The 26,815-nt window shown below is 40.3% G+C and overlaps 1 protein-coding gene across 3 annotated transcripts in view; it reads left to right on the top strand.

Annotated features, from left to right (window-relative positions):
* focad (focadhesin) overlaps nucleotides 1-26,815 on the top strand; it is a 190,810-nt gene that overhangs the window by 61,015 nt on the left and 102,980 nt on the right. For all 3 annotated transcript variants that reach the window (XM_048526877.2, XM_048526878.2, XM_059642923.1), the window contains exons 10-18: nucleotides 2,376-2,575; nucleotides 3,880-4,140; nucleotides 4,682-4,786; nucleotides 4,991-5,092; nucleotides 5,831-5,961; nucleotides 9,122-9,248; nucleotides 11,518-11,652; nucleotides 14,701-14,751; nucleotides 15,457-15,540. In XM_048526877.2, the coding sequence (XP_048382834.1) occupies nucleotides 2,376-2,575; nucleotides 3,880-4,140; nucleotides 4,682-4,786; nucleotides 4,991-5,092; nucleotides 5,831-5,961; nucleotides 9,122-9,248; nucleotides 11,518-11,652; nucleotides 14,701-14,751; nucleotides 15,457-15,540 (1,196 nt within the window). The remainder of the gene's footprint in view (nucleotides 1-2,375; nucleotides 2,576-3,879; nucleotides 4,141-4,681; nucleotides 4,787-4,990; nucleotides 5,093-5,830; nucleotides 5,962-9,121; nucleotides 9,249-11,517; nucleotides 11,653-14,700; nucleotides 14,752-15,456; nucleotides 15,541-26,815) is intronic.

Genomic DNA, 26,815 nt, shown 5'->3' with positions numbered 1-26,815 from the left:
GTTGAGCGGTGGCTTTATAGAGGTTTATAAAATTATATGAGGCATAAACATATTGGATGGCCAAGGTCTTTTCCCTGGGTTGGGGGAACTTCAAAACTAGGGGGTATAATCCTGAGATGAGAGGAGGAAAAAGTTATTAGAAAGGACCCGAGAGACAACTTTTCTACGTGGAGAGTGGTTTGTGTGTGGAATGAACTGCCAGAGGAAGTGGCGGATGCAGCTACAGTTCGAACCTCTAAAAGACATTTGGATAAATCCATAAATATGATAAGTTTTGGAGGGATGTGGGGCAAATGCAGGTAGGCGGAGCTAGTTTAGTTTAGGACCATGGTCGTGTGGACTAGTTGGACCAAAGAGTTTATTTCCGTCCTGTACGACTCCATACCTCTTTGTATATCACTTTGTTGGGCTTATTTGCACTTTCTGTGTACAAATCTGCTTTGTTCTTTTCCCATGTTTATGAAACACTAATTCCCTTAACGGCTTCTGAATATCAGCTTCGATTTTATCCTTCCCCAATTTTTTTTTCCCCTGACCTTTTACCCCAATTTTCACATCAAAATCGTAGAGTTGACATGATGGTTCAGTGAAGTACCCAGTTCCATTTGCGCAAAGGATGACTTGATCTGTGTTATTCTGGAGAAGGGGCAATGTGCTACACATTAATCAAAATTCAGTATTATATGTAAGGAAGTAAAAGAGTTGTTTTCTTCATTAAGTTTAAAGTTCTATTCTGATCTTTCAGTTGATTGGAATCTACAACACATTGTAGAAACATTGTATCTGTCAAGCAGTTTAGCACAATCTTTTGTATCAACACAGTTCAGGGCATTTTTATGTCTCATTCTATTCTGGTGTGACATTGCATTGAATTCAAGGCTATTCAACTGTAGCTCAGCAGTCTTTTATTTCTTTATTCATTTACAGGATGAGGGTGTTGCTGGCAAGGCAGCATTTATTGCCCATCCCTAATTGCCCAGAGGGTAGTTAAGAGTCAACCACGTTGCTGTGGGTCGACAGTCACATGTAGGCCAGACCAGGTTAAGATGGCAGTTTCCTTCTCTAAGGGACATTAGTGAACCTGGTTGGGTTTTTCAGACAGCCGTCAACGGATTCATGGTCATCATTAGACTCTTAATTCCAGATTGTTTTCATGTTGAGTTCAAATTCCACTATAGGTAGCATTGATAATTGATCTTCAAAACTAAGGTAACTCAGAAATGTTTGTGTCTGTAATTCTTAACGTTATTTGATTGTCATTAGTCTGGGAGTTTGAAAAAAGTTGTTGCTAGCACTAATACAACATGCAAATGTTGAAGATGAGAACAAGAAATGTTGGAACATTTTGACGTTGGGCAGTACCAATGCACAGTGAAATAATTAATATTTCAAGTCAATGGCCTGAATGTTGTATTGATGCTGCCTTACTTTGAGCAGATTTTGTTTTTATTTCTATTCTTAGAATGTTTGGTTCATTTTGTGTTCAGACCAAGGTCTGTTGCTGTTACTTAATGTATACGAAAATTAATAAAAGCATAGATTAAAACTTAAAACGTGGTCCCATCATGCATGTGAATCACAGAAACAAAATCCCTCAATGAATGTTTTCCTTTAGAGATATGTGCATGTGGTAGTGTTCGGTAAGCTCCATTTTAATCATGAAAGTTCACAAATATTGACAGACCACCTTAAAATACTGAATACAGCCATAGAACTATCCGTTGTCATGACTCTGGAATTTTCAATCTTTATAAAACATCAAGGTGAGTACACATATTGAGACAAAAATATAGTTTTATTTAAAAGGCGCATAATAACTTCACATGCTGGAAATCAGAAAAAAAACAGATTAGAGAGAGTAGGAACTCCCAATTATCTGGAGAATCAGAGATAACAAGGTGTAGAGCTGGAGGAACACAGCAGGCCAGGCAGCATTAGAGGAGCAGGAAAGCTGACGTTTCAGGTCTGGACCCTTCTTCAGATTTAATATTTTTCTGAAGAAGGGTCCAGACCCGAAACGTCAGCCTTCCTGCTCCTCTGATGCTGCCTGGCCTGTTGTGTTCATCCAGCTCTACACCTTGTTATCACAGAAATGACAGCATTTGTGGAGAGAAAGTAGGATGAGCATTTCAGGTCCAGTGACCTTTCTTCAGAATGAATATTTTAATACTGCACTAGTCATGTATCAACTTTATAGATAATAAATTTTTCTGTTGTAATGGGAAATGAGTCAGAATATTATTCTCACTTCTTGCAGCTTAGAGGCTACTTCATCAGTTATAAGGCCATCTCTGATTGTTCCCAATTTCCTCTGAAAAATAGAATATAAAAATACAATAACAGGATTGAAGTTTGGCTCTTTCTGACACTAACAGCACTGAAGATCCTCTCTTTGTCATCCGTGCACAATCTGCTCGAAGCAGCTTTGATACTAGTGACGCCATTACTTCAGATAGCATCCTCTATGAACTATACGTCAAGTGCAGAGATTGAACCAGTCACCCAGCAACTGGCTGAGAAACTCCTTGATATTATACAGAATAATGGACAAAAAGACGTGGCTAGTAGACAGAAGGTAAGGGAGAGAAGATGGTTTCTTTGATTTATGAAATAGTGTAACAAGTAAAGGTGTTGTGAGTAAAATCAATATCTTAATAAAAATAATCTAATATTTAATTGATATTTTTATTCTACGAACCACACTAACTTGCATCTTGTCCCAAGGCTTTCCACAGAAGTTTGCTTAAAGAAAGCTTGATGACAAGCCACATAGAGAAATATTAAGAAAAATAACCAAAGCATTTTTGAAGAGATGGCTTTAAGACCCATTAATTTTTTTTGGATTTGATTTATTGTTGTCAGATGTACCTAGATAGAGTGGAAAAAGTTCTGTTTTGCATGCAGTAAAGATTATAGGGTGATAGAACAGAGTGAGGAATACAATGTCATGGCTTCAAAGAAAGTACACAATACACCAGGTCAGCATTGGGTTTGAGGTGAACCTAAAGACAGAGTTTTAGGGAAGGAGTTTCAGAGCTCAGGCCTTCGTGCTGATGATTCGACAGCATTTTGTATGACTTAAATTTTATTCAAAAATCCTGAATCCATAGACCGAGAATAATTAAATCGGCTACGGTTACAATTTTTAAATTTAAATGTCTATGCAATGCTTAATGTAATTTTGTATTTTTGCATATCTTGCCAGGCTCAATACAGCTTCATAATCAATTGTTCAATATACCGTCACAGTTATAAAAGATTTCTATACAATAAAGTCTGACAGAGAACTACAATGAATGAGCAGGAAGTTGAGAGATGAATGTTTGGCAGGACCCTCGGGGGACTACTCTGGTCGTCCTTTGATTAAAAGTCACCAATTTCCTCTGAAAATAACACTTCATACCTATTTGTACTTATTACTTATCTTTAGCACTTATCTGTGGAGCCTCAATCATATATTTGAATCCTGGACAGGAGGGAATTCTACAGTTTGGAAAAAGAGGAGTTGCTTTAAAATTTTGTTAGCTTTTAAACCATTTCATTGTATGCCTGCCTCAGGTGACTTGGAACCATTTAGATAGATTGGTCTCTTCTGGAGATTTAATATGGAGTTCTCCATGGGGGAGATAATGTCAATGTAAATTCAGAATAGCTCATAAGATATAGCTGATCTTGTCAATTTATTTTAAATCTAAGCTAATTTTGGACAAAATTGGAAAAAGCCATTATCTCTTCCTTGGTTCCCGCTCACCGAGTATTTTGTTAAAACCTTGCTACTAAGTACCGAAATTGTACACTTTGGGTTGTCCTTTTAAATTTTACTGTTACATTTGTAGCTTACCTTTGCTTGAAACATGTTTGTTTTGTTTTCTCTTTTAGCCTTCTTGTGAGCTTGTATTTCCTATAACTAGTTGGTATAAAACTATTTTTGCAACTTGGAAGCTCCTGGATAATTTCAGTATGGATGTGAGTGCTGCTTCTGTTTGGTTGTCTTCGATCAAGTCAACATTGGCTCTCAATGACAAAGTTCCTGAACACATTGCTCTTGTGATTGCCTATGTCATTTTAAAAGAGGATGGGGAGCCTCTTCGCTTTGCTCTGGATACTGCCAAAGACTTGGCTAAAGCCGACGCTTTCCAGGTAACAATTCTGCCACCACTAAATCAAGCGTAAGAATGTTTGCAGAGAAAAGGTTTACAGGACAATGATTCCACTGGTGCAAAAAGTTAGTCAATAAAGTACATACTGGTTGAAATGCTTCACACTCCAATTGTTGCTGTTATATACTATTCTATACCATGTTGAATGAGGTGAGTGATTCAACTTTGCAGCATGTAAGATATGAAACATTTATTCTTCAGTTACCACCACTGGTTATTTCAGCTAACTCTGGAGACAAAATTTCTGTCTTCAATTTTAAGCAAACAATATGAATAGCCAGAGGTTTTTTTTCTGATGAAGGGTCTAGGCCCGAAACATCAGCTTTTGTACTCCAAAGATGCTGCTTGGCCGGGTGTGTTCATCCAGCCCCATACTTTGTTATCTCTAGCTAGACCTGTTTGCATAAAGTTTGTTTTGATGAAGTGGCTTCTAACTTATTGAAGGGGGAGTTGTATTTCATGAACAACTTCTTTCCTGCTGTTAAAGTAATCCAGTTCCTACCTTTCCTTTTCATTTGTAGGTACCACATCTCATTTCTGTTCTCATGTTTAAGTTGGGGAGACCACTGGAACCGACCCTGTATCATGCTATTCTTTATACGCTTCCTGCACTCGGCACACACAAGGTATGTTTTAAGAAATATCAGCGATCTTGTTAATGATAATATTGATTACTGATATTAGTGAATGAAAACCTAAGTTCACGCAAAGCTCACAAATGGTGTGAAATGTAGCGATCGAAAACTGCACCCCTTTTCACAACTGTTTAAACATTTGTGATGTCCTGAGCATAGCTGTCTTCTAACTCAGTCCTTACTTTCTGATATCAGGTTTGTGTTGCTCAGATAATCCGTGCTTTACACATGCTGTGGAAAACAACACGTCTTAAAGCCATATCTCTGCGTCTTATGACAATTCTATGGGAAAATCAGGTGAGGAAACTTTGAATTTGGATGCAACATTGATTGTCAGTTTGGTCACTGTTGGTCACAGTGTTAGCACAGGGTTTCAGTGACAGTGTATAAGAGATATCAAAGCAAAGGCTGACCATTTAGAAAATAGAATTCCATGGCTACTTGTTGCAATTCGTCAATGAGCAGAATTGATTACATAATGCAAGTGATCAAAAAGCTGCCCATTTTATGCTCTTTGACTCGGGCGTTCAGTTTTATGAGTTGTTCTGAATGGGTGCATATAAAATCCAGTGTTCCAATCAATAAAACCTTCTGCAGAATAAGTTTTCTTGCATTAAATTTGGATTTTCCACTTTTTAATGACCGCAAACCAGTTCTTTGAGCACTGTATTGTGTGGTCTCCTGAGTTGGTGCTTTTTCATCTTTCTCCGAGAATGTGATAGCTAAATGACTATATAGCTACTCATGTGCTCTGTTCTTTTGAGTCACAGGATACAAAACCATGATGTTTGATCACCATTGGGAAATTCTACTGTGGCTGGTATCTTATGAACTTAATTTTTAAGTTATTTTCCAACTTGTATCAAAATTATAGTTCCGTACTTGGTATTTGTGGGGAAAATTGTTTCCCCTGGTGTTATTTTTCTACAGAATGCACGAAATTGTTTTTAAAGGTTTGATGGTATTATTGATTTCTAGGTGATGTTTTGTTGCTAATTATTTGCTTTGTGCAATTTCATTTTGTTCGTTTCTTAGGATCGTGTTTATCCAGAGCTGCAGAAGTTCATGGCATTAGTTGATGTGCCATCAGTATCGCTTGTTAAGGAGGATCAGTGGGAGCAGATGATAGCCAAAGCAGCAACGATCAGGGACATATGCAGGAAGAGGTGAGAGAGTTTTTTTTGAAGAATGGAGTACTGCACATTGCTGAAAAGAGACCTGTTGTCACTTCTGAAGATAAATGGAAGAATGCCCAGATTTTAATGATTACAATTACACAAGGTCAGATTACAGGTATAGTACGTAATGGGAAAAATAAACAGAATGTCGTTGTGACAGGAATTGGTTACAATAGTAACAGAGGTTATTATTTAGTCCTATAAGGCATTGGTGAGACTGCATCTTGTCTCCCATTTAATATAGGATATTAACACATTGGAAGCAGCTCAGAAAATAACTACTGGACTTGTAGATAGAAGGGTGGGTTATTTGATGAGAAAACTTGTATCTTCTGGACATTTGTGGAGTAAGAGGCGATTTTGAAAGATACAAGACTCTGAAGGGTTTGACAGGGTGTGTGTGGAAAGGATGTTTCCTTTTGTACATGTAGTTCTGCTTAATGTGTATTTCATTAACATGAATTGGCTGTAATGTGATTGATGTGATGAAGAGTGGACACTGTTTGGATAACACAGACTTCCTGCTGTGCAGCTATAGCAATTTCCCCATCACATGATTTTCTATAGCTTTAAGCTTAATATGCTTAAAAATGTCTGTTGCTTCTTGCAAGTGAGAGTGGTGACTGAGGAGGGAGGGAGTATACTGGTAGATGTTACACCTGATTTCCACCATCTGCCATTCTTTTGGCTTTTTCATCCTTGAAGCAATTAGGCCAAGAGTGTAGGTCGATCTTTTCCACCTTTGGTTCACGGATGCAAACACCTGAAAGGTGAGCAGAAGACAATATGACGTGTGGCTTGTTCCACTATGCCATACGGCTGATCTGCTACTTCAATTTCACTTTCCCACCTACTGCTAATACGCACTGAGAAACCAATAATTTATCAATTTCAGCCTTGAATGTTCTGAACAATTGCAGCATCCACTGTCCTATAGGTTGTATATTTCCAAAGAATCTCCGTCCTCTGAGTGAAACAAAGACCTCATTTCAGGCCCTATATGACTGACCCCAACCAGGGAGCATAAGCCCATAAGAAATAGGCCAGAAGTAGGCCCATTGATCCTGCCTCGCCATTCAATATGATCATGGCTGATCTTTTTAAAGCTCAGTTCCGCTCTCCCACCCCCCCACCATAGCCCTTAATTCCTTTGCTGTTCAAAAATCTATCTGTGTTTGCCTTAGGAACCTCAACAAGGCAGCCTCAACTGCTTCACAGGGCAGAGAATTCCACACATTCACACCCTTGAAGTGAAGAAGTTCTTCCTCAACTTGGTCCTAAATTATCTTCCCCTTATTTTGAGATTATGCCCCCAGTCCTAGTTTCTCCTGGCGGTGGAAACAACCTCCCTGCATCGATCCGATTTATTCCCTTCATAACATTATATATTCCTAAAAGGTTCCCCCCTCATTCTTCTTGTTTCCTGTGTATACAGTCCCAATTCAGTCATCCTTTCCTCATAAGGCACACTTCTCAATAAAGACCTCAGGCCAATCCTCTCAATTCCCTTCCAGAGTTTGCTGAATGAGAATCGCCTCTCGTTCTTCTGAACTTGTGGAGAGTCAAGACCCAATGTACACAGTCTCTCATCAGAGGACAACCGACACATCCCAGGAAACAATCGGTGACCAAAGAAAATTAGCACCCAGGAACAGGCCATTAGGTCCTCCAAGCCTGCACCGACATGCTGCCTGTCACAACTAAAACCCCCTATCCTTCTGGGGACCGTGTCCCTCTATCCCCGTCCAATTCATGTATTTGTCAAGACACTCTTTAAAAGTCACTATAGTTTCTGCTTCTACTACCTCCCTTGGCAGTGAGTTCCAAGCACCTACCACCCTCTGTAAAAAAAAAAACAGTTGCCTCGTATATGACCTTTAAACCTCGCCCCTCTCACCTTTTAAACCTATGCCCCCTAGTAACTGCCTCTTCCACCCTGGGAAAAAGCTTCTGACTGTCCACTCTGCCTATGCCCTTCATAACCTTGTCAACCTCTATAAGGTGAAGCTGCTTTCTAATCAGTTTACTGAGTTTATCTGTTGAGCTTAATTTGAAGGAGTTAATGTACTCTGCATCAGTTGAGTGTTTCTTTTGCTGAGTTTGTCCACGTGTATATCCATACCTCTATAAGGATAAAATTTCTTTGAACCTCTTTCATATCACTGAGACTCATGAATGTTAAACTCGCCTTGCTTGTTTCTGGATTACAGTACAGTGATGAAATCTATATGTCTGGATCATGTCAGCTCTCCCAAGTTTCTTGAATTTATGTTTTCATTCGGCATTTGTCAAGCATTACATGGTTAGGGCATTTCTTTGTACTTTTGCAAGACACCATATACTGTGCAGTCATTTAACAAAACCTTAGTGTTACAGATATGCAACAGCACTTGCAATCTCTTACTGTCACTTTGTGTGAATTCCTTTTCTGAAACTTGAACTTGTTTTGCTCCATTCCAAGACCCTTTACTCTTTGTTATGGAACTTCTGTGGTCAAAGTTTGGGATACATTTTCCAGTTTCTCCACAACAAGGGGTTATATTGGGAAGTACCTAACATAGGCAGAATATTATTTGTAATCTAAATCGATCAGACTATTTGTCTTTTGAAGGTTTCAAGGGAGTCTCAGCCTGATTGCCAGTACCGTTTCTCAATTGGATATCCTTTTCAGGATGACAATTGAAAAGCAGGTCTCTGAATGAGAGAGAGACACAATAACTATAGTGGCCTGGTGTGGAGATGAGAGACTGTGTACATTGGCAGCCAAGGGTTAGACCATGTGGAGGCCCCCTGTGTTGGTCTGCAGTGGAGAGCCCTTGGAGAGAGACTAGAATGTTTTACTTTTTAACTCTGCTTCATGTTTTTCTGAGCTATGGTTATACTGGGTACAGCTGTAATGTAACTTTGTTTTCATTTCTCTATCCTGTAAATAAAGATTACACTGAGGTATCTTTTGAACCTAAGATGGCACTGTAAGTGGCAACTGATAAACTTTTCACTTATTCGAGTACATGTGACAATAAAACTCCAGTCGTTCATTCATTCGTTCAACTTAAAAGTTGAGCTGCTTTCAATCAAAAGTAAAATTTAATAATTTCATTAATTCTGGTTTACATTCCCTTTTCATTTTTCATTTGTGCTTTTGTAGATCTTACCAGCACGGATCTGATATGTTGGCAGCAATCTCCAAGGCACTGAATGAATGTGCAAGATCTGACCAGGCCACACCTGCAGTTCTTGTACTTCAGGGGCTACATGCATTATGTCAAGCTGAGGTAAGTTTGGCTAAATTGGTTCATGATGGAGGTTTCAGAGTGCAGCTTGAAATTTGCTTGATGTTCTGTCTTATTTTGCACTAATTGGAGGTAAAGAGCATATGACATTTTTCTTGAAGATTTTCAATCTTATTTTGAAGTAATGCCTTTCAGAAGTTGATAACCACAGGTGAGGTGCTGGGAAACTGGAGGTTGGCAAACGTGGTGCCACTATTTAAGAAATATTGTAAGGAAAAGCCAGGGAACTAGAGAGTGGTGAGCCTGACATCAGTGGTGGGCAGTGGGCAAGTTGATGGAGGGGATCCTCAGGGACAGGATTTACATTCATTTAGAAAGGCGCAGACTGATTAGGGATAGTCAACATGACTTTGTGCAAGGGAAACCTTGCCCCACTAACTTGTTTGGGTTTTTCTTTTGAAGAAGTAATGAAGAGGAGATGACAGCAGAGCAGTTGATGTGATCTAAATGGACTTCAGTAACATGTTTGACAGGGTTCCTCATGTAAAACTGGTTAGCAAGGTTGGATCAGACGGAGTACAGGGAGAACTAGCCATTTGGATACATGACTGATTCAAAGCTGCGAGGGAGAGGGTGATGGTACAGGGTTGCTTTTCAGATTGGAGGCCTATGACCAGCAGTGTACCACAAGGATTAGTGCTGGTTCCACTGCTTTTCTTCATTTATATAAATGATTTTGATGTGAATATAAGAGGTGTGGTTAGTAAGTTTGCAGATGAAACCAAAATTGGAGGTGTCGTGGACAGACAATAGGATCTTGATCAGATGAGCCAATGGGCCGAGGAATGGCAGATGGAGTGTAATTTAGATAAATGTGAGGTGCTGCATTTTGGAAAGGCAAATCAGGGCAAGACTTATACACTTAATGGTAAGGTTCCGGGCAGTGTTGCTGAACAAAGGGACCTTGGAATGCAGGCTCATAGTTCCTTGAAAGTGGAGTCGCGGGTAGATAGGATAGTGAAGAAGGCGTTGAAATGCTTGTCTTTATTGGTCAGCGTGTTGAGAATAGGAGTAGGGTGGTCATGTTTAATCTGTACAATACATGGATTGGCTATTTTTGAAATACTCCGTTCAATTCTGGCCTCCCTGCTACAGGCTCCCTGCAAGGCAGTTTAGAATGGCCAATCCACCCTAACCTGCACATCTTTGGACTGTGGGAGGAAACCCTCTCAGACACAGGAAGAATATGTAAACTCCACACAGATAGTCATTCAAGGGTGGAATCGAACCCAGGTCCCTGGCGCTGTGAGGCAGCACTGTTAACCACTGAGCCAACATGCCACCCTGTGTTATTTTTGGAATCAACAGTTTTTTTTAATTGAGCCTTACAAGGTTCTCTTAGTTAACGAGCATTGGTTGGTTTTAGAGAATATCCTGATGCAACAGTTGGGACATTTGGGACAATAGCTAATCATTACATTAGATATTCAAAGCAGGTACATAAATTGTTAACTGGTGCTGCTTTATCTTGGGAAAGATCAATGGTGCTGGTCAGATAAGGAGTAGAAAGGTAACATATAATTTCACAGAATTAGGAGAAAGTAGTGGAATCACCAGGATGACCTTTACCTTGAAAGAAACAAAACCAGAAATTTGGTAGGGACCATCTAGCCAATTCAACATGGACTGTTTATGGACAATGACTGTACATCCAGGAATGTCCAGGCATGTGTAGCCTAGGTGGATTAACCTCGGGGAATGCAGGGATGGGGAAGGGGTATGGGTCTGCGTGGTTTGCCCTTTGGTGTGGACTTGATGGGCCGAATGGCATGCGTGCACAATGTAGGGATTCTGTGATTCTATAAACAAATAAAAGCGCTAAATAATGATACAAAACTGATGCACAAAGGCCTGATCTGTACAGAGAGCTGCTTTGTCAAGCTTAATGAGTGTTGTTGGAGTTACACTCACCCAGGCAAGTGGGGAGTGTGCTACCACATTCCTGATCTGTGCCCTGTGACCTGTGGTGGACAGGTTTTGGAGAATCAGGAGGCAAGTTCCTCAATGCAGCGCTCCTAGCCTTTTGTCCCCCTTTTGCTATTCACATGTCTCGTCCTGTTCTTGTGTACTCATCACTGCCTTTGGAAGCCCATCACTGCTTCTTTTGAAGTTTTGAGAGGGAAATGCTTTTTCTAAAATAATCAAAACTAAAAGCTGTGGGCAATGTTATGTGTTTAGAATTGAGCAATAGTGTGTTGTGATGTTGGACTGCACGTCTTGCTGGACCTATCTGTTTCTTGCTCCCCTTTAGGTTGTTGACATACGTTCGACATGGTACGCTTTGTCCCCAAAGCTCAGCTGTGATACACGACCTCTGGTTGTCAAGGCCCTGACTGAGATATTTGCTCTGGTTCCTTCGCTAACTGTGAAGTCCACAGAATATGAGGTAAAGAGTCTTAGCTGCTAAAGAGGCAGCCCAAGGTGTGAACTGACATGGATTAAGAGGAAGGAATTGCAGAATGCCTCCTCAAAATAAACCATACCTCTAGGACATTCAAAGCGGTGAAAAGCAAATTTATATTTGAAAGGTGAAGAGCTTGTAGCCGTTTTCTGGCTTGGGTAGCTGAAGCAAAAACCCAATCTAATGTAGGGATGCTGTGCTGGGATCAGAGTAGTTTATGAATGAAATTTCTTAATCTCTTTTGATATATATCAAATGAAAATAGCAAAGATGAAATCTGTATCAGAGTTAGGGATTCTTATTGAAGACTGTTGTCAGAATTGCTGAGGCCTTCATGCTGCCAAAACTACATTTCCATGCTTCGTTGTTAAACCAAATACCAGCTGAAACATTTTATACGAGCTGATATATTTTTGGTAAAAGCCTAATGGATTTCCAGCCAGGAACAGAAAGTAACTTGCTTTAGGGTGAATGTCTAATGCTGCTTGCTGAAATTTGGGAGATGTGCTTGTTTGACCAGCTCATGTGGAAAGAATTGGAGAAAGGTTTTACACACCCTTTCCTCTAGATTTAATGAATGGAATAATGCACCATGATAGAGTGGTTTATAAATGGACAATGGAAGGATGGAAGTGGCAAGACTAAGCTTGTTTTCCCTTATTCAACACTGTTCTAACAAGCCAACGCACAGTGTGATGATCCAAATTGCAAACAGCACTTTAATTGTTTTCTGTTCTCACATTGTGTCACCTCTTGCGAGCTTGTCAGCTCAGCTGGCACTAAAATTTTCACCCACCTACATGTTATCTCAACACTGTGTGGGCACAATCCTGGCAGCTGTCCCACCGTTCACCCTCCATAAACTTAACAGCATCGTAACCTCTGCTGCCCATAACCTTTTTTTGCACTAAGTCCTATTTACCTATCACTCTCAGGTTAATTCTATCTCAATTGTCTTGTATTATTTGCAGGAGGAAGCATTAAATTTAACTAAGTACAATGAGGGGGGTCAGTTAGCTGGATGGTTTACACTGTAGAGTGACACAATGGTGCATGTTCAGTTCCGTAGTGATTGTGGTCATCATGAAGGACCTATCTTTGCTCGAAGCATGGTGAGCCTTGAGTTAATCTCATCACCAGTGCGCTCTCAATGAAAGAGCAGCTCTATGGTCCTCTGGAATAATGATGACTTTACCTTCCCTTACCTGCTGTGGTAAATTTAAATACGAACAGTTTCATAATTAAAAATAAAACTCTCGGTACTTCTGAAGAAGGGTCACTGGCCAGGAAATGTTGACGCTGCTTTCTCTCCACGGATGCTGCCAGATCTGCTGAGTTTCTCCAGCAACTTATGTCTTTGCTTCAGATGCTTAATTAAACTGTGCGGTTGAGTTATGAAGCCTGCGTGTGGGTGGATTTACTGTGTAAGTAAGCATAGGGCTGAGAAAATGTTGGCTGCAGTGTCATTTTTCATGATCTTTTTGGGACTGAACACTATTTTCTTGCTCACCTATGTGACTCCTGGATAAGTAAAACCTTAATTTGAAAATTTTCATCCTTATTTCCAAAGCCCTCAAAGGTCAAGCGCTTACTATGCCTGTAACATCCTACAGTCTCTCAACCCCTGAGAAATCTGTACTCGTCTAATTCTAACCTCTTTGAGCATTTCCAGTTTGGATTGATGTATGATAGCAGTAGAGTCTTAAGCTGCTTACATCCTGAACTCTCAAATTCCTTACTGAAGCCCTTCTATCTCATTGTAAATTTCTTTTGCATTAAAGCTTTCCTTAAACCTACATATCTGTATTTTGCCTAGCTGCTCTAATATTGTATGACTCAGTGTCTGATCTATAATGTTCTTGTGAGGCACCTTTTGAAAATGTTCTTACTGTAAACACAGTATATAAATACAATTTGTTATGACCTGCTGAATTTTAGGAGTATCAGCTTTTATTTCTGAGTCAGAATTGCTGCAGTATGGGCAGGAAATGTCAACTTGCCTGTAGGTACTTGGATCAGTTTCACAAGTGACTGCGATAAAATACTGTGACTTCTCCCAAAGAGAAGTTTTATTACTGTCAAAGATCAAATCGACTACTAATTAATCTCTTAACATGTGAGTGTGGTCATTGCCTAATGCATGCTCTGCGGGCATTCTGTTTCAAGAAATGTTTAAATGAAGCTTTTGATATAAGATGATCCTGGACAAGGGTCCCCAAGTAGTTATGTTCCAGATGTGATACCTCAAGCCTTTAAGCTGCTGAGAGGGGAGGGTGTCAATGGGCTCCCTTTCTTGGTTGGTCGCAACAAGGTTAATTTAACAAGAATCAGTTTCCTTGTGGATACTGTTGTCCCAGAACATGTGAACTTGTGATTCAAAGAGAGCTGATTTAGCCACAATTCTTAAATTAACGAAAGGAGTGAATTTAATAATGACTGCTTGCGAGAAGAAATACTAATGAAAAGGCACAGGCACTCATTAGAAACAGGAGATCAGTTTGTAAAGATAAGATTTAAACAAAAACTGATTTTTTACTTTATTTATTCATGGGATGAGGGCATTGCTGGCCAGGCAACATTTATTGCCCATCCCTAATTACCCAGAGGGCAGTTCAGAGTCAGCCACATTGCTGTGGGTCTGGAGTCACATGTAGGCCAAACCAGGTAAGGATGGCAGTTTCCTTCCCTAAAGGACATCAGTGAACCAATATTGTACTAATTGTTTAGCACAATTTAGAAATAACACTGTTTAGAACATAATGGTCCATTTAGGCAGGCCAGAAGAGTATTTAGAACAGTAATAGGTATGTCGATTGCCTCCTGTAAGTAGAATAATAGAAAGTTAACAGTGGTTTTGTCAGGTTTTTAAGGATTGTACCAGTCTGCTTGTTTGTATCTTAAATGTTTTGTTGAAAATTTGTTTTGAATGCCCATTGTTGGCTTGTTGTGAATTTAAGCACAGCCTATGTTTTTGGATTGATCTACACTTGCAGATTACAGTTATTTATGAGTTTCTTTTTGTTTTCTCCACAGAAATTCAGAGCACAAGTTATAAGCATATTGTGGATCCATACCCAGAGTAAGGTATAATTAACGCATATCCTGCTAACTAAATAAGAGATTGTTAATTTAACAGATGGGACTTACATATGTGTTATAAAGATTAACACTTAGTCAGAATATTACTCTGCATTAGATGCCTGTTGATCTGTCCATGACTAATTCAGAAGCTCTGCACTAGGCAACTAATTTCATAGCTGTTGCAGTTTACAGGCTTCGCTCCATGCCATCACACGTTGTTTGTCACACATTGTTTGTCATCTTTTTAGGTTGAACAGTTGTTCATAACACAGCATAGAATGGTTGATAAATTCATGGGTTAGAATGTTGTAGAAGAAAAATGAAATCCTTCTGACCCAGAATGATATGTTAAACGGGAATGATAGCACAAAACCCATTGTCAAATAACTTGATTCATACCTGCTGTGGTGTGGTTTGAATTTACTTTGTAGGCTTTTGTCCTTGCCCTGGGTTACTGTTCCGTGGCTTAAGTAGCACCTTACCCATCGAAAAATCACTTGATCAAAAATTGTTTACTGGCAATTGTTATGTTGAAGCAATTTACTTGTAAGAATTAGAATTTCTGTTACCTATTTTCACAGCTTGGGATTTAAAATTGCTACAGTATGAAGGCATTTTTGATTCAAAAATATACTGTGATCAGATTTTGACAATGAGCTATTATTTTTCAAATGGTATGCAAACAAAAATTCCTGTTGTTCCTTGTAGAACTCGCTTATAGCTTGCTCAGCATACAAGGCCCTTTCGGTATTCAACTCTGAGGAATACACAGTTCTTCACCTGCCACAACAGGTCAGGATTTAATTTATTTGTCACGGTTCTCTTTGGAGCATTTCGAACATTTTGTCTTTTAAAGTAGTTGGTCAGGATTTAGTGTTCAGCAGCAAAGGTCCGACAGACACCCTCCGACTTCAAAGGAAGCTACCTAACAACTTCCCCTATTACAACACCAATTTCATTCTACTACCACCTGTATCGAATTGCTGGTATCGGAGAAGAGTGAAGTCGCCAAGCATGCTGAGCAGCCTATCCAACTGACAACAAATTATCACGGACAGCAAATGAGGAATTTAAAAGCAGTGCTTACCATTCATGTTTTGTTTTTAGTAATTTTACACGAAGTAAACTAAAGGCCAAAACATAAATATGAGATCAGGAGTGAAGCTGAAATAAGGTAAAGTAAGCCATGGTAGACTACAGGGTTGCTCTCCCCTTAGAGCATTCGTGGTAGTTTAACCTGATGGTCACTATGCATTGGGTGAGGGGAGAGTTTGTAAAGGAGAGCCCTTTGTTGTAACCACAGCCAGTGTGGGAATTGAGCCCATGCTGGGGACATTACTCTGTATTGCCGACCTGCTGTCCAGCAAAGTGAGCTAGCCAAGCCCCTGAAGCTGGAATACGATACACCCTGAAAGAAATTTTATTGTTTGTTAAAATTATAGAATTTTACTGAGCACAGAAAGGAGAAAATTACACTTAAGAATTCTAATGCTACTCTTTGGGCCAGGTGCATTCCTATCCCAGCAAAAATGTGAAAGAATTGGATGCTGTAAATCAAAAACTAAAACAGAAATTTCTGGAAAAGCTCAGCAGATCTGGCTACACCTGCGGAGAGAAATCAGATTCAAAGTTTCAGGTCGAGTGTCCCTTCCTCAGAACACTTTCTTCTTAATTTCTCCCCTCAGCTGAGGCACGGTGACCCTTAGGTCCTGTGGAAGGGTCACCAGATCTGAAACGTTAACTCTGATTTCTTTTCACAGATGCTGCCAGACCTGCTGAGCCTTTCTAGCCATTTCTGTTTTTGCTTCATATCCTAGTACTCTGTTTAATAATGAAGTTACACCTCATTGTGCGAGACACAATGTTTGCTGTGGTTCCCATGATATACCAGTTGTAGTTCGCTGATTTTTTTTCTTTGTACATTTGCATCTATGAAGACAGTTGAAAACCACTCAGTGGTGTTGCAGGCTATCTCTGATGGAAACTACCCAATTTCCACGTTTAATTCTGCGCACACAGATGCCAAAGCTTGTTGTCAATTTTCGACAGTAATAATGGTGGTTGCAAACAGTGTTGTTGTGACAGGGTGGGTTTGTCAATTAGATGACAGTTTCTGCCGCTTTAGGTGAGTTCAGTCAGACCACTTCATTTGCAATGACTTTGCCTGGAGGTAACAATGTTTTAATGGGCAAAGATTACATGACAACATTTATCATAATTTGGAATAATGTGACTCCATTAGTGTAGCTGGTGAGGGACAAAAGAACAAGTTCCCTTCTTCATTCTGTCATGGGATCGTTTTGTTGCCGGCAAAGCTGGTGCTTGTTTCCTATGCTTAATTTTCCTTGAGCTGATGGGGGTGAGCTTCTTCATGAAGAACTCCAGTCAACCTGGTGTTAGTTATCCCCATAATACTTCGAAGGAGTATATTCTGGGATTTTAATCTAGCGGCAATGAAGGAGGTATGTTATATCCCCAAAGTATGACTGTGTACAGCTTGTAAGAGAACTTGCAGGTCATGGTGTTCTCTTATCGAGTCATAAAGTCATACAGCACGGAAACAGACCCTTCGGTCCAAACGGTCCATGCCCAACATAATCCCAAACTGAACTTTATGTTAGGTACTCTTGTTCTTTTCAGTGGTAGACTTCGCACGTTTCAGCATTTGTTCAAAAAAACAATGAAAGGCGATTGGCACTGTCCTGATGATTTTGGGCAGTGATGGCCTGCTGACTGAGATGCCTTTCAAGATCTAAAGACAGTGTCTGTCTGTAACCAGTGCAGAATTTGTCCCTGATTCCCGTTGGCTTCAATTTCTCCAGGGTTCCCTGATGCAACACTGAGTTCAGTGTCAGCTTGATGTTAAGGTCAGATCGCTGTAATCTCCCCTCTAGAATTTAGCTCTTTTGTCCCATGTTTGGCTTGCATGTGTTTTTGGAGAGATCAGTGTTGAAGACTAAATGGTAAAAGCAGCAATGAAGATTCAGTAGGAGACAGGTGCGGTGAATTTGATAAACAGGAACAAGTTGAAGTATGATTTCAGAGGAAAGGGACAGCTGTTTCATTCTGGTTTTAAAGAATCAGACCAGACTTGAAATGTTAACTCTTTCTTTCCACTGATGCAGCCAGACCTGCTGAGCTTCTCCAGCATTTTGTGTTTGTAGTTGATTGCTTGCTTGTTGAGTATTTCCTTATCTTGAACAACAAAGTAGTAGCTTGTAAGATATTACTTCGCTGGCTTGCTGATGGTCAGCTCTGTATTCATAGAGTCTTGCAGCATGGAATCTGACCCTTTAGTCCAACTCATCCATGCCGACCACGCTTCCCAAACTAAACTAGTCCCACTTTTCTGCATTTGGACCATTTCCCTCTCAACCTTTGCTATTCATGTACCTGCCCAAAAGTCTCTCAGAAATTTTACAGCGCAGGAGGAGGCCGATTGGCATATCGTGCCCGCACAGGCTCTATTACCTCGTGCCAGACTCCTGCATTTTTCCTATTTCCCCACAGACCATTTAATATCCAAAGAAGTGGCACGGTGGCTCAGTGCTTAGCACTGCTGCTTCACAGCACCAGGGGCCCACTTTCAATTTCACCTGCATGTCTGCGTCGGTTTCCTCTGGGTGCCCCAGTTTGCTCCCACAGTCCAAACATGTGCAGGTTAGGTGGATTGGCCATGCTAAATTGCCGGCAGTGTTCAGGGATATGTAGATTGGGTGGGTTATAGGGAGATGGGTTTGGGTGGGTGTTCTGAGGGTCGGTGTGGCCTTTTTGGGCTGAAGGGCCTGTTTCCACACTGAAGGGATTCTATTCTATTCAATGATGCCATCCAATGCTCCCTTGAGTGTCTCAATTGACACTTCCAGGCTGTGCATTCCATACCCCTGCAGCCTGCTGTGTGGAAAAGTTTTATTCCCTCTCCACATCTTCCTTTGCAAACCACTTTTAAATCTCTGCCCTGTCATTCTTGTTGCTTTTACAAGCAGGAGTAACTTCATCTGACCTATTCTGTCCAGCTCCCTCATCACTATGAAAATCCCAATCAGACTGCCTCTCAGCCACCTTCTGTAGGGGAGACAATCCTAACTACTCCAATCTCAAACCCAAACCACCACCTTCAACATTCTCGCACCCCACTATTGATGCACATCGGTAGCTTTGTGTAGGATCTACAAAAGGCAGAACAGTAACTTAGGCTCCTTAGACAACCTCCTCTGAACCTAAAGAGGGGCATGGATAGGGTGAATAGCCACAGTCTTTTTCCCAACTATAGAGGAGTCCAAAGATAGACGGCTCAGGTTTAAGGTGAGATGGAAAGATTTAAAAGGGACCTGAGGGGCACCTCTTTAGCACAGAGGGTGGTGCGTGTATGGAAACAGCTGCCAGAGAAAGTGGGCGAGGCTGGTACAATGACGACATTTAAAAGGCATCGGGAGAATACCTGTATAGGAAGGGTGTAGAGGGATATGGGTCAAAGGCTGGCAAATGGGACTAGATCCATTTAGGATACCTGGTTGGTGAGTTGGCATGAACCATCTGTTTCCTTGCTGTATGACTCTATGACTTCCCTCTCTTCAATTCATTCATATCTTTCTTATAATATGTCATCCACAACTCGACACAATACTTCACTCAGAGATAGTCAGAACTGAAGATGCTGGAGTCAGAGATAATACAGTGTGGAGCTGGAGGAACGCGGCAGTCCCAGGCAGCATCAGAGGAGCAGGAGCGTTGAGATTTTGGGTTCCTGAAGAAGGGTCTCGACCCGTAATGTCAACTTTCCTGATCCTCTGATGCTGCCTGGCCTGTTGTGTTCCTCCAGCTCCACACTGTGTTATCTCCACACAATACCTCACCTCCTTACTCTTCTACTGTGTGTCCCTATCAATAAATCTGAGAACACTGTTTTAATTACTACTTCCTCCAACTGTGATTCATACATGTGTACACAACTCCCACTGCTCCTGTGCCCCTTTTAGAATCGTACCCTTTTTGTCTTTTAGTGTTCTTCTGACTAAAGTGCATCACCTCCCACTTTTCTGCATTGAACCTCATCTGCTTACCCGTCCATTCCACCAGCTTGTCAATGGCGTTTTAGATTTCCAAACAGCTTACCATTCTGCCAGATATAGTGTGGTCCTTTATATGCAGTGATTGGATATGAATGCACTGAGTGTGCAGCGGAGGCCGTTTCAATCCTGACTTGAAAAAGAGATTTAGATTATCGTCTGAGGAGGAAATACTGGGGAAAAGGCACAGGGGCCTAACTGAATGAATTGTGAGGCAGTTAAGTTTTTTAAACATATGATTCTGTGGATTGATGAAGAGGATCCAGCAAAACATAATGAATATGGATTTTTTTTGGAATAATTCTGCTTTACCAATGGGCTTGTTGCACGGAGGTTCAAAATGAGAGAAAGTGGTTGATCAACAAGAAGTTTGGATAAATGGGGAAGAGAAGCAAGAAGCAGGTCTGGCAGCACCTTTTGGAGAGTGAAACAGAGTTCAAGCTTTCGTCAATACCCTGTCATCAGGATAAATGACTACTAATCAGACTTTTGAAGGTGTATGGGAAGTGCACCGTAAGTGTTAGCTCTCTGTGTATGTTGGTAATTTGGAGTTGAGCTTGTGGACTATCATCTCAAGATTGTTAACCATATAGCTGACAGGTGGAATTTTGTGTTAATATTTTTGAGGTGTCTCAGATAAAAGGGATCCAAGAAGAATTGTTGAGTTGGACACTGAATGTTTTCAATTTTTGGGAGGCGGAGAGGTTCACATACTTTTCAAAACTATGAGTGTAGGTAGATAACACCGCCAGAACAGGAAGTGGAATTGTGGCTGTTTTAAATGCAGATATAATGCACATGAATAAAAGAATAATAATGAATGGATAGAAAATCTCAGTTAGGCACAGGAAGTAGCATTTAATTTTGGATACATCATTATTTGATGGACGTTAAAGCAGAGAGGCTGAGAACACTCTCTGTGCGAATTCGGTAGATTAGGAATCCGGTTATGACGAGACGGCTGAATTACTTTGATCATTTCTATCTCAGTTCAAGCTAATGGCAAGAAGATCCTAAAAGTTGAATAAGTTTTTTGCTTAGAGAAACAAAAGATTTTATTCCAGCCAATGACACCTGGTCATCAATTGAAGGATTAAAGGTGAGGAGTTAGGAAAACTTAATTAAGCAAAGGGTCTTTGGCATGTGAATCTTTTCTGCCCGTCTTTGAGATAGGAAACCATTGCATCTCCTCAGGAATAACTAGAGAAATATTAGAAATACGCAAACAGATTTAAAGGGAAAAAGCAGAACATTGGACTAATCTTGTGTTACTGTATGGGGAAAAAAAATCTTCTGGCACAGACCCAACTGGTCATCTCTGCTAGCAGACTTCTAAATTTGTCTGGACCCTGAGCATTAAGTGAGTATTTGTATCTGACCCCTCTCAAAGGAAGACGTGAATCATATCTCAAAGGGATTGGGCCACACATCCCTCAGCCGTTGGGTTTCAGTGTTCCTGGCATGAGCGACATGCAAATGAGGTGCCATCCCTTTATCCTACACAATCTTGAGGGATCAGAATGAACTGAGTGGTGCATCGAGATTGTAGCCCGTGAAATTTCAAATCTATGAACGTGAGCAGCTCAGCGTCCATATTGCATTAATTTACAAATGCAGTATTTAATATTGGAAACTTGTCATGTTGCTGTCTAAGAGTATTTATGATGGGCCAATATATAAACTCTTTTATCATAGAATCCCGACAGTGTGGAAACAGGCCCTTCGGCCCTACAAATCCACACTGACCCTCAGATTCTTGCCATTCTGACGCATCCCCTTATAACCTGCGTAATCTACACATTGCTGAACACTATGGGAAATTTAGCATGGCTAATCCACCCAACCTGCACACCTTTGGACTGTGGGTGCAAAATCAGAGCACCTGAAGGAAACCCTTCGCAGACATGGGGAGAATGTGCAAACTCCACACAGTCACCCGAGGGTGGAATTGAACCCAGGTCCTTGGTGTTGTGAGGCAGCAGTGCTGACCACTGAGCCACCCCGTGGTATGCTCTCCCATTGACAGAAGTTGTAATAGTAATTTTCCATGAATTTGAAAATGTGATGTTCTGCCCTGATTTTAATAAGTGATTAGTTTTCTCAAGAAAGGCTAGTATTTAAAATCTGAGAAAACCCAAAGGTAAACTTAAGGTAAAACCATAACGCAAGTTAAATAGTATCAGAGATAATGGGAACTGCAGATGCTGGAGAATTCCAAGATAATAAAATGTGAGGCTGGATGAACACAGCAGGCCAAGCAGCATCTCAGGAGTACAAAAGCTGACATTTCGGGCCTAGACCCTTTCTGATGAAGGGTCTAGGCCCGAAACGTCAGCTTTTGTGCTCCTGAGATGCTGCTTGGCCTGCTGTGTTCATCCAGCCTCACATTTTATTATCACGAAAGTTAAATATTTTGGCGCTGTACTTTGTAAGACTTTGAGGAATTGCTCATTCTGCCCATGTTATCTAAATATTGACAATGTTGGCTCACTGAAAGGGAAATAAAAAGCTAAGCGAGGGTTCTTTTTTGTTTCAAGTGCTTGAACTTAATGTATGAAATGAATATCTGTTTACAAGATTTTTGTTTTAGGGAAAAAAAACCTAGCCTCCTTGTAGAACCTATCAGCAGCTCATGTTAAGAACAGAATTGAGAAATTGAGAGCTAAACAGCCTCTAATTTCCCATGTCTCTCAGCACTTTATGCTCTGCCATTTTATACTAAGTACAGAATAGACTCTTTAGTTATTATGGCTCTCCAATGTGTCACCAAGTTGCATTTGTCTAGTTGAAATAGTTTAGGTGTCAGAAATATTCTTATCATTAATAAAACATTGCAAAGGAACAACACTTCACTGGCATCATTATTTGTTAAAACCTTTTTTTTAACTTTGCTCATCCAAACAAAAGATGCAGTGATTTGTCACAATTCACCCTGAGACAGAGAGAGAGAGAGAGAGTGCCTGATTTTCAATGTCTCAAGAAATCAAAAGAGATGTGAAGCTTGCAGTAAAGTGAAGTTAAGGCAGAAATCATCCATGATCTCATTGAATTATCGAGTCAGCTTGAGGGACGGTTTGGCCCACTCCTTTTTTTCAATGTTATTAATTAATGTATTTTTGATGGAGTTCAAGTTAACTCATGATCAGATACTACAATTATACTGAGTTGATCCCCTGAACAATTAGATTAAATTGTCCCTCGAGGTCTTCATTCTGAAAATAATTCTGGTTGTTAATTAAGCAGTATGAGGACGATAAGCAGGTGCTATGATTCACCATATCAATGACTCAGTAGATTTTCAATTGACAGTAAAACAGCCTCATTGTCCAGCATCTTAATATTGATATAGTGTTGCTTCCACCCTAGTTTTTAGTTGTGTTTAAATTCTTTCGATAACATAGTTGTTACTTCTGAATTTACTGACACTGCTGTTATTTAATTAGCTGAAGGTTTGTAAGTTTTTCTAGGCATGGCTGAATTTGTACAGAATAATTTTGTATTTCTGCATTGACACTGCCTGTACATTATCTGAACCAACCTGGTTGTACAGAATCGCAGAACTCCAAACTTCGATTGATAGGATCAACAATGATTCATTTGTTTTAAACAATAAAAACAGTCCAAATTTTTGTGTGTCAATTTCAAAACTAGATCTAATTCCATTTTCTGTAGTTGCTGCTGTGTTGTGCAGGAGCAGAGTTTCAGGTAACCAACGCACCTGGCATCATGCAACTTAATATCTAATCCAAAAAAAATTGCACTTCCATCAAACCAGGAACCAAAATTTTATCCCTACGTGTGGAATTTGCTTCCTTTTTTTCTGCATGTGCCGTCTTCCACAATCCCTGAGACAGCATATTTTCCTTCGATACAAGTATTTTCAGTTCTGCCAATTTACTTCATTGTTGATTAATGTGAAATAGAAAGACTTTGCACAAGTCATTCTACTCATCCAGTTAGGCCTATTCTAAGAAATCTTCCATACATCATGACCCATCTCTACCAAGTTTGATGCTAAAAAGTTATTGATCTGTTCATTTCAAAGTATGTGGCTGATTCAAAATATCTCCTGGTTTGGTAGCATTTGGATTATGGTGAGCAATTAGATATTGGGTCTGGTTTTATTTGAAGATTAAACCCCTAGTGTCTTCAGGTGCAGTTACATTAATTGTGATTCTTTACCACTAATATAACATTTTTACATTTGAAAATGTGTGGATTTAAATTTCTTTCTTTGCAAACTGATTAAAAATGCATCTTTGGAATCCTGGGATACAGAAACTAGGAGTAGGTAATTCAGCCTCGAGCCTGTTTTGTTTCTTGTTCAGCTCGATCTTGGCTGACATGCCTGCGTGTTTTGAATCTGTAATTGTTATTGCCAATGCAAATAACAATACCTTGCAGGTGGCAGGATAATAATAATGAAAGCAGTGTTACTAGTGACCCAGTTAAGCATTTGAAATTGCCAGTCGTCAGTTCTGTTTTAACCAGCAAGGGACCTTCTTATGTTTTAAGCTGGTAGAATCCAGAGGATGAGAATCTGTTTTAGCATGTTAACAAATTGCTTTTGGATGGCACTGGCTATTTTATTTTAAATAGAGATTTGTTACACCAGAAGGCTTAGGTTATATTTAATCTGTTTGGCTGCCTGACATCATGCACTGAAGAGTGCAGACCAAAAATCATTTGGTTACACTCACACGTCTGCGTCATGAGGTGGTGGGTCGGAACCACACTTTAGAGACTTGAGTACTGACATCAAAGCTGACAGCTCAGCGCAGTCCTGAGGGAGCATTACCAAAGATGCTGCCGTAAGGATGAGGTATTAAACTGTTTGCCCTTTTAGATACACGTCAAAGATTTTGTGGCACTGAGAAAGAACCAGGGATGTTATCCCTAGTGTCTTGGTAATAGTTAAGCTCAATCATCATCACAAAAACAGACTGTCTGGTCACTGTCACATAATTGGTTTGTGGGAGCTTGCTTTGTGCATCTTGAGTGCCACGTTTCTCGCATTACAGCAACCACAACACATCAGATGAAGTTAATTGCTTGTCAAGTGCTTTGGGGTGCTTGGTTATTCTTAAAGGGGCTGTGTAAATGTCAGTATTTTTCCTTGTTGCCTTTCATCTGTTTGGTAATTAAATTCAAAGTTACAATTTAAATTTATTTTGCTGTCCAGAATTCTGACTTAGATTTTAAGTTTTCCCAGTACATCATCTTGTTCTCTTTCTCAGAGAACATGCTGTTTTGGAGCTGGTTTGTAGCAATATGGTGACTGACGTTTTTTTTTATTCTGCCGCCCCCACTACTTCTGTTTGTAACTCAAGGCGGCTTTGCTAAAACTGTTGTTATGACTGAGACAATCACAAACAAAAAAATAAGCAGCCCACAATTCCGGCCGAGCAGTTGCTTAGAATACCAATGCGCTTTGTCATCTTATAAGCACTAATGCCGAGGAACCCCCAATAACTTAGCGATCACTGAAGAAGGGTAATAGCTGAAATGTTGACTGCTCCTTCCCTCCAGATCCTGCCTGGCTTGCTGCATTCTTCCAGCCTCCTGTTTGCCTTCCTTGGATTCCAGCATCTGCAGGTTTTTTGTCTGCGATCAAGTGCATAGCCTTTCGAGCGAGGCTATTATCCTTTCAGCAACTCTTTGTAAAATAGATAATATCCATGCTCCACTACAATGGTTTGTTATTTAATGAATGATGGAAGATGATGGATTGGCTTCAGATAACTTCACAAGGTTATCGTAATTCTTAAAAGCAGCAGCAAAAAAACATGCTTTTTTATCGTTGAGAATCAGAAGTGATTTTATTCAGTGGATGGCAGACTGCGGAACTTCCGTGTAAACTTTCAGGAACGTTAGCCAGAACAATGGTCTGGGATAGGAACAAACAGGTAGAAACATCTCAGTGGGATGCAGTTGTATTTTTTAATTCACTCATGGAACTTGGGTGTCATTGGCTTGGCCAGCATTTATTGCCTGTTCCAAGTTTTAATTGCACGGATAATATTATAAATAATCAGTGATTAAATGATTAGGAAATTTCAAGAGCTGCAGATACTGGAAATCATGTAGTCGATACAGTGTGGAGCTGGAGGAACACAGGTCAGGCAGCATCAAAGGAGCAGGAGAGCTGAAGTTTTGGCTTGGGACTCTTCATCAGAGCTGAGGAGGGCTAAGGGAGCTCAGAAATAAATGGAGGGAATCTGTAGGGCTGAGAAAAGGTAGGTGGGATGGTGATAGGTGGATGTAGGTTATGGAGATTGGCCAATAGGAAGGGTGGAGTGGATAGGTGAGGAGGAAGATGGACAGGATGTGTCAGGTCAAGGAGGTGGGGATGAGAGGGACGGTTGGACATGTGTTACGAAGTTGGATAGAGTAATTGTGAAGTGAAGGCAGGAAGCTAAAATGTGTGGTTCCTTTAAGAGATTTGCGCTTTGTACTTAGAAACGTTTAAAATTTCTACGTCTGTGAGCAGCAGCTGAAGTTGCCAGTGCAGGGAGCCTCAAAATGTGAAACAAGTTTCTCAACAAAGCCTTACAGGTGTCAGGCAAAACAAGTCTTGTTTTGATAAAAACCGAAAGAACTGCGGATGCTGTAAATCAGGAACAAAAACAGAAGCTGCTGGAAAAGCAGCATTTCTTCCCACTCTTTAGGCTCTATCCTAGCGTTTACTCCCTACTCTACCCACCTCCCTATTTTCTGCATATAATCTGATGTTTAACCCAGCCACCGTCAGTTGTGAGGAGGGATCACCAGACCCGAAATGTTAACTCTTTTTTTCCTTCACAGATGCTGCCAGACCTGCTGAGCTTTTCTAGCCACTTTTGTTTTTAGTCTTGTTTCGATGTTGTGACAACAAGTTTGAATTGGGATAATTAATTTAAAACCAAACTAGTGATTGAAAGCCAATTGAATTTAAATCTGAAGGTGTTGACAACCAGAAACCAATCATATTATAAGAATTAGACTGTGTCAGTATGAAT

The sequence above is a fragment of the Stegostoma tigrinum genome, chromosome 3 (genome assembly GCF_030684315.1).
Source record: "Stegostoma tigrinum isolate sSteTig4 chromosome 3, sSteTig4.hap1, whole genome shotgun sequence".
NCBI classification, from domain to species: Eukaryota; Metazoa; Chordata; class Chondrichthyes; order Orectolobiformes; family Stegostomatidae; genus Stegostoma; species Stegostoma tigrinum.
Note: the sequence above shows the minus strand (reverse complement) of the source record. Positions and strands in the feature narration are given on the sequence as shown.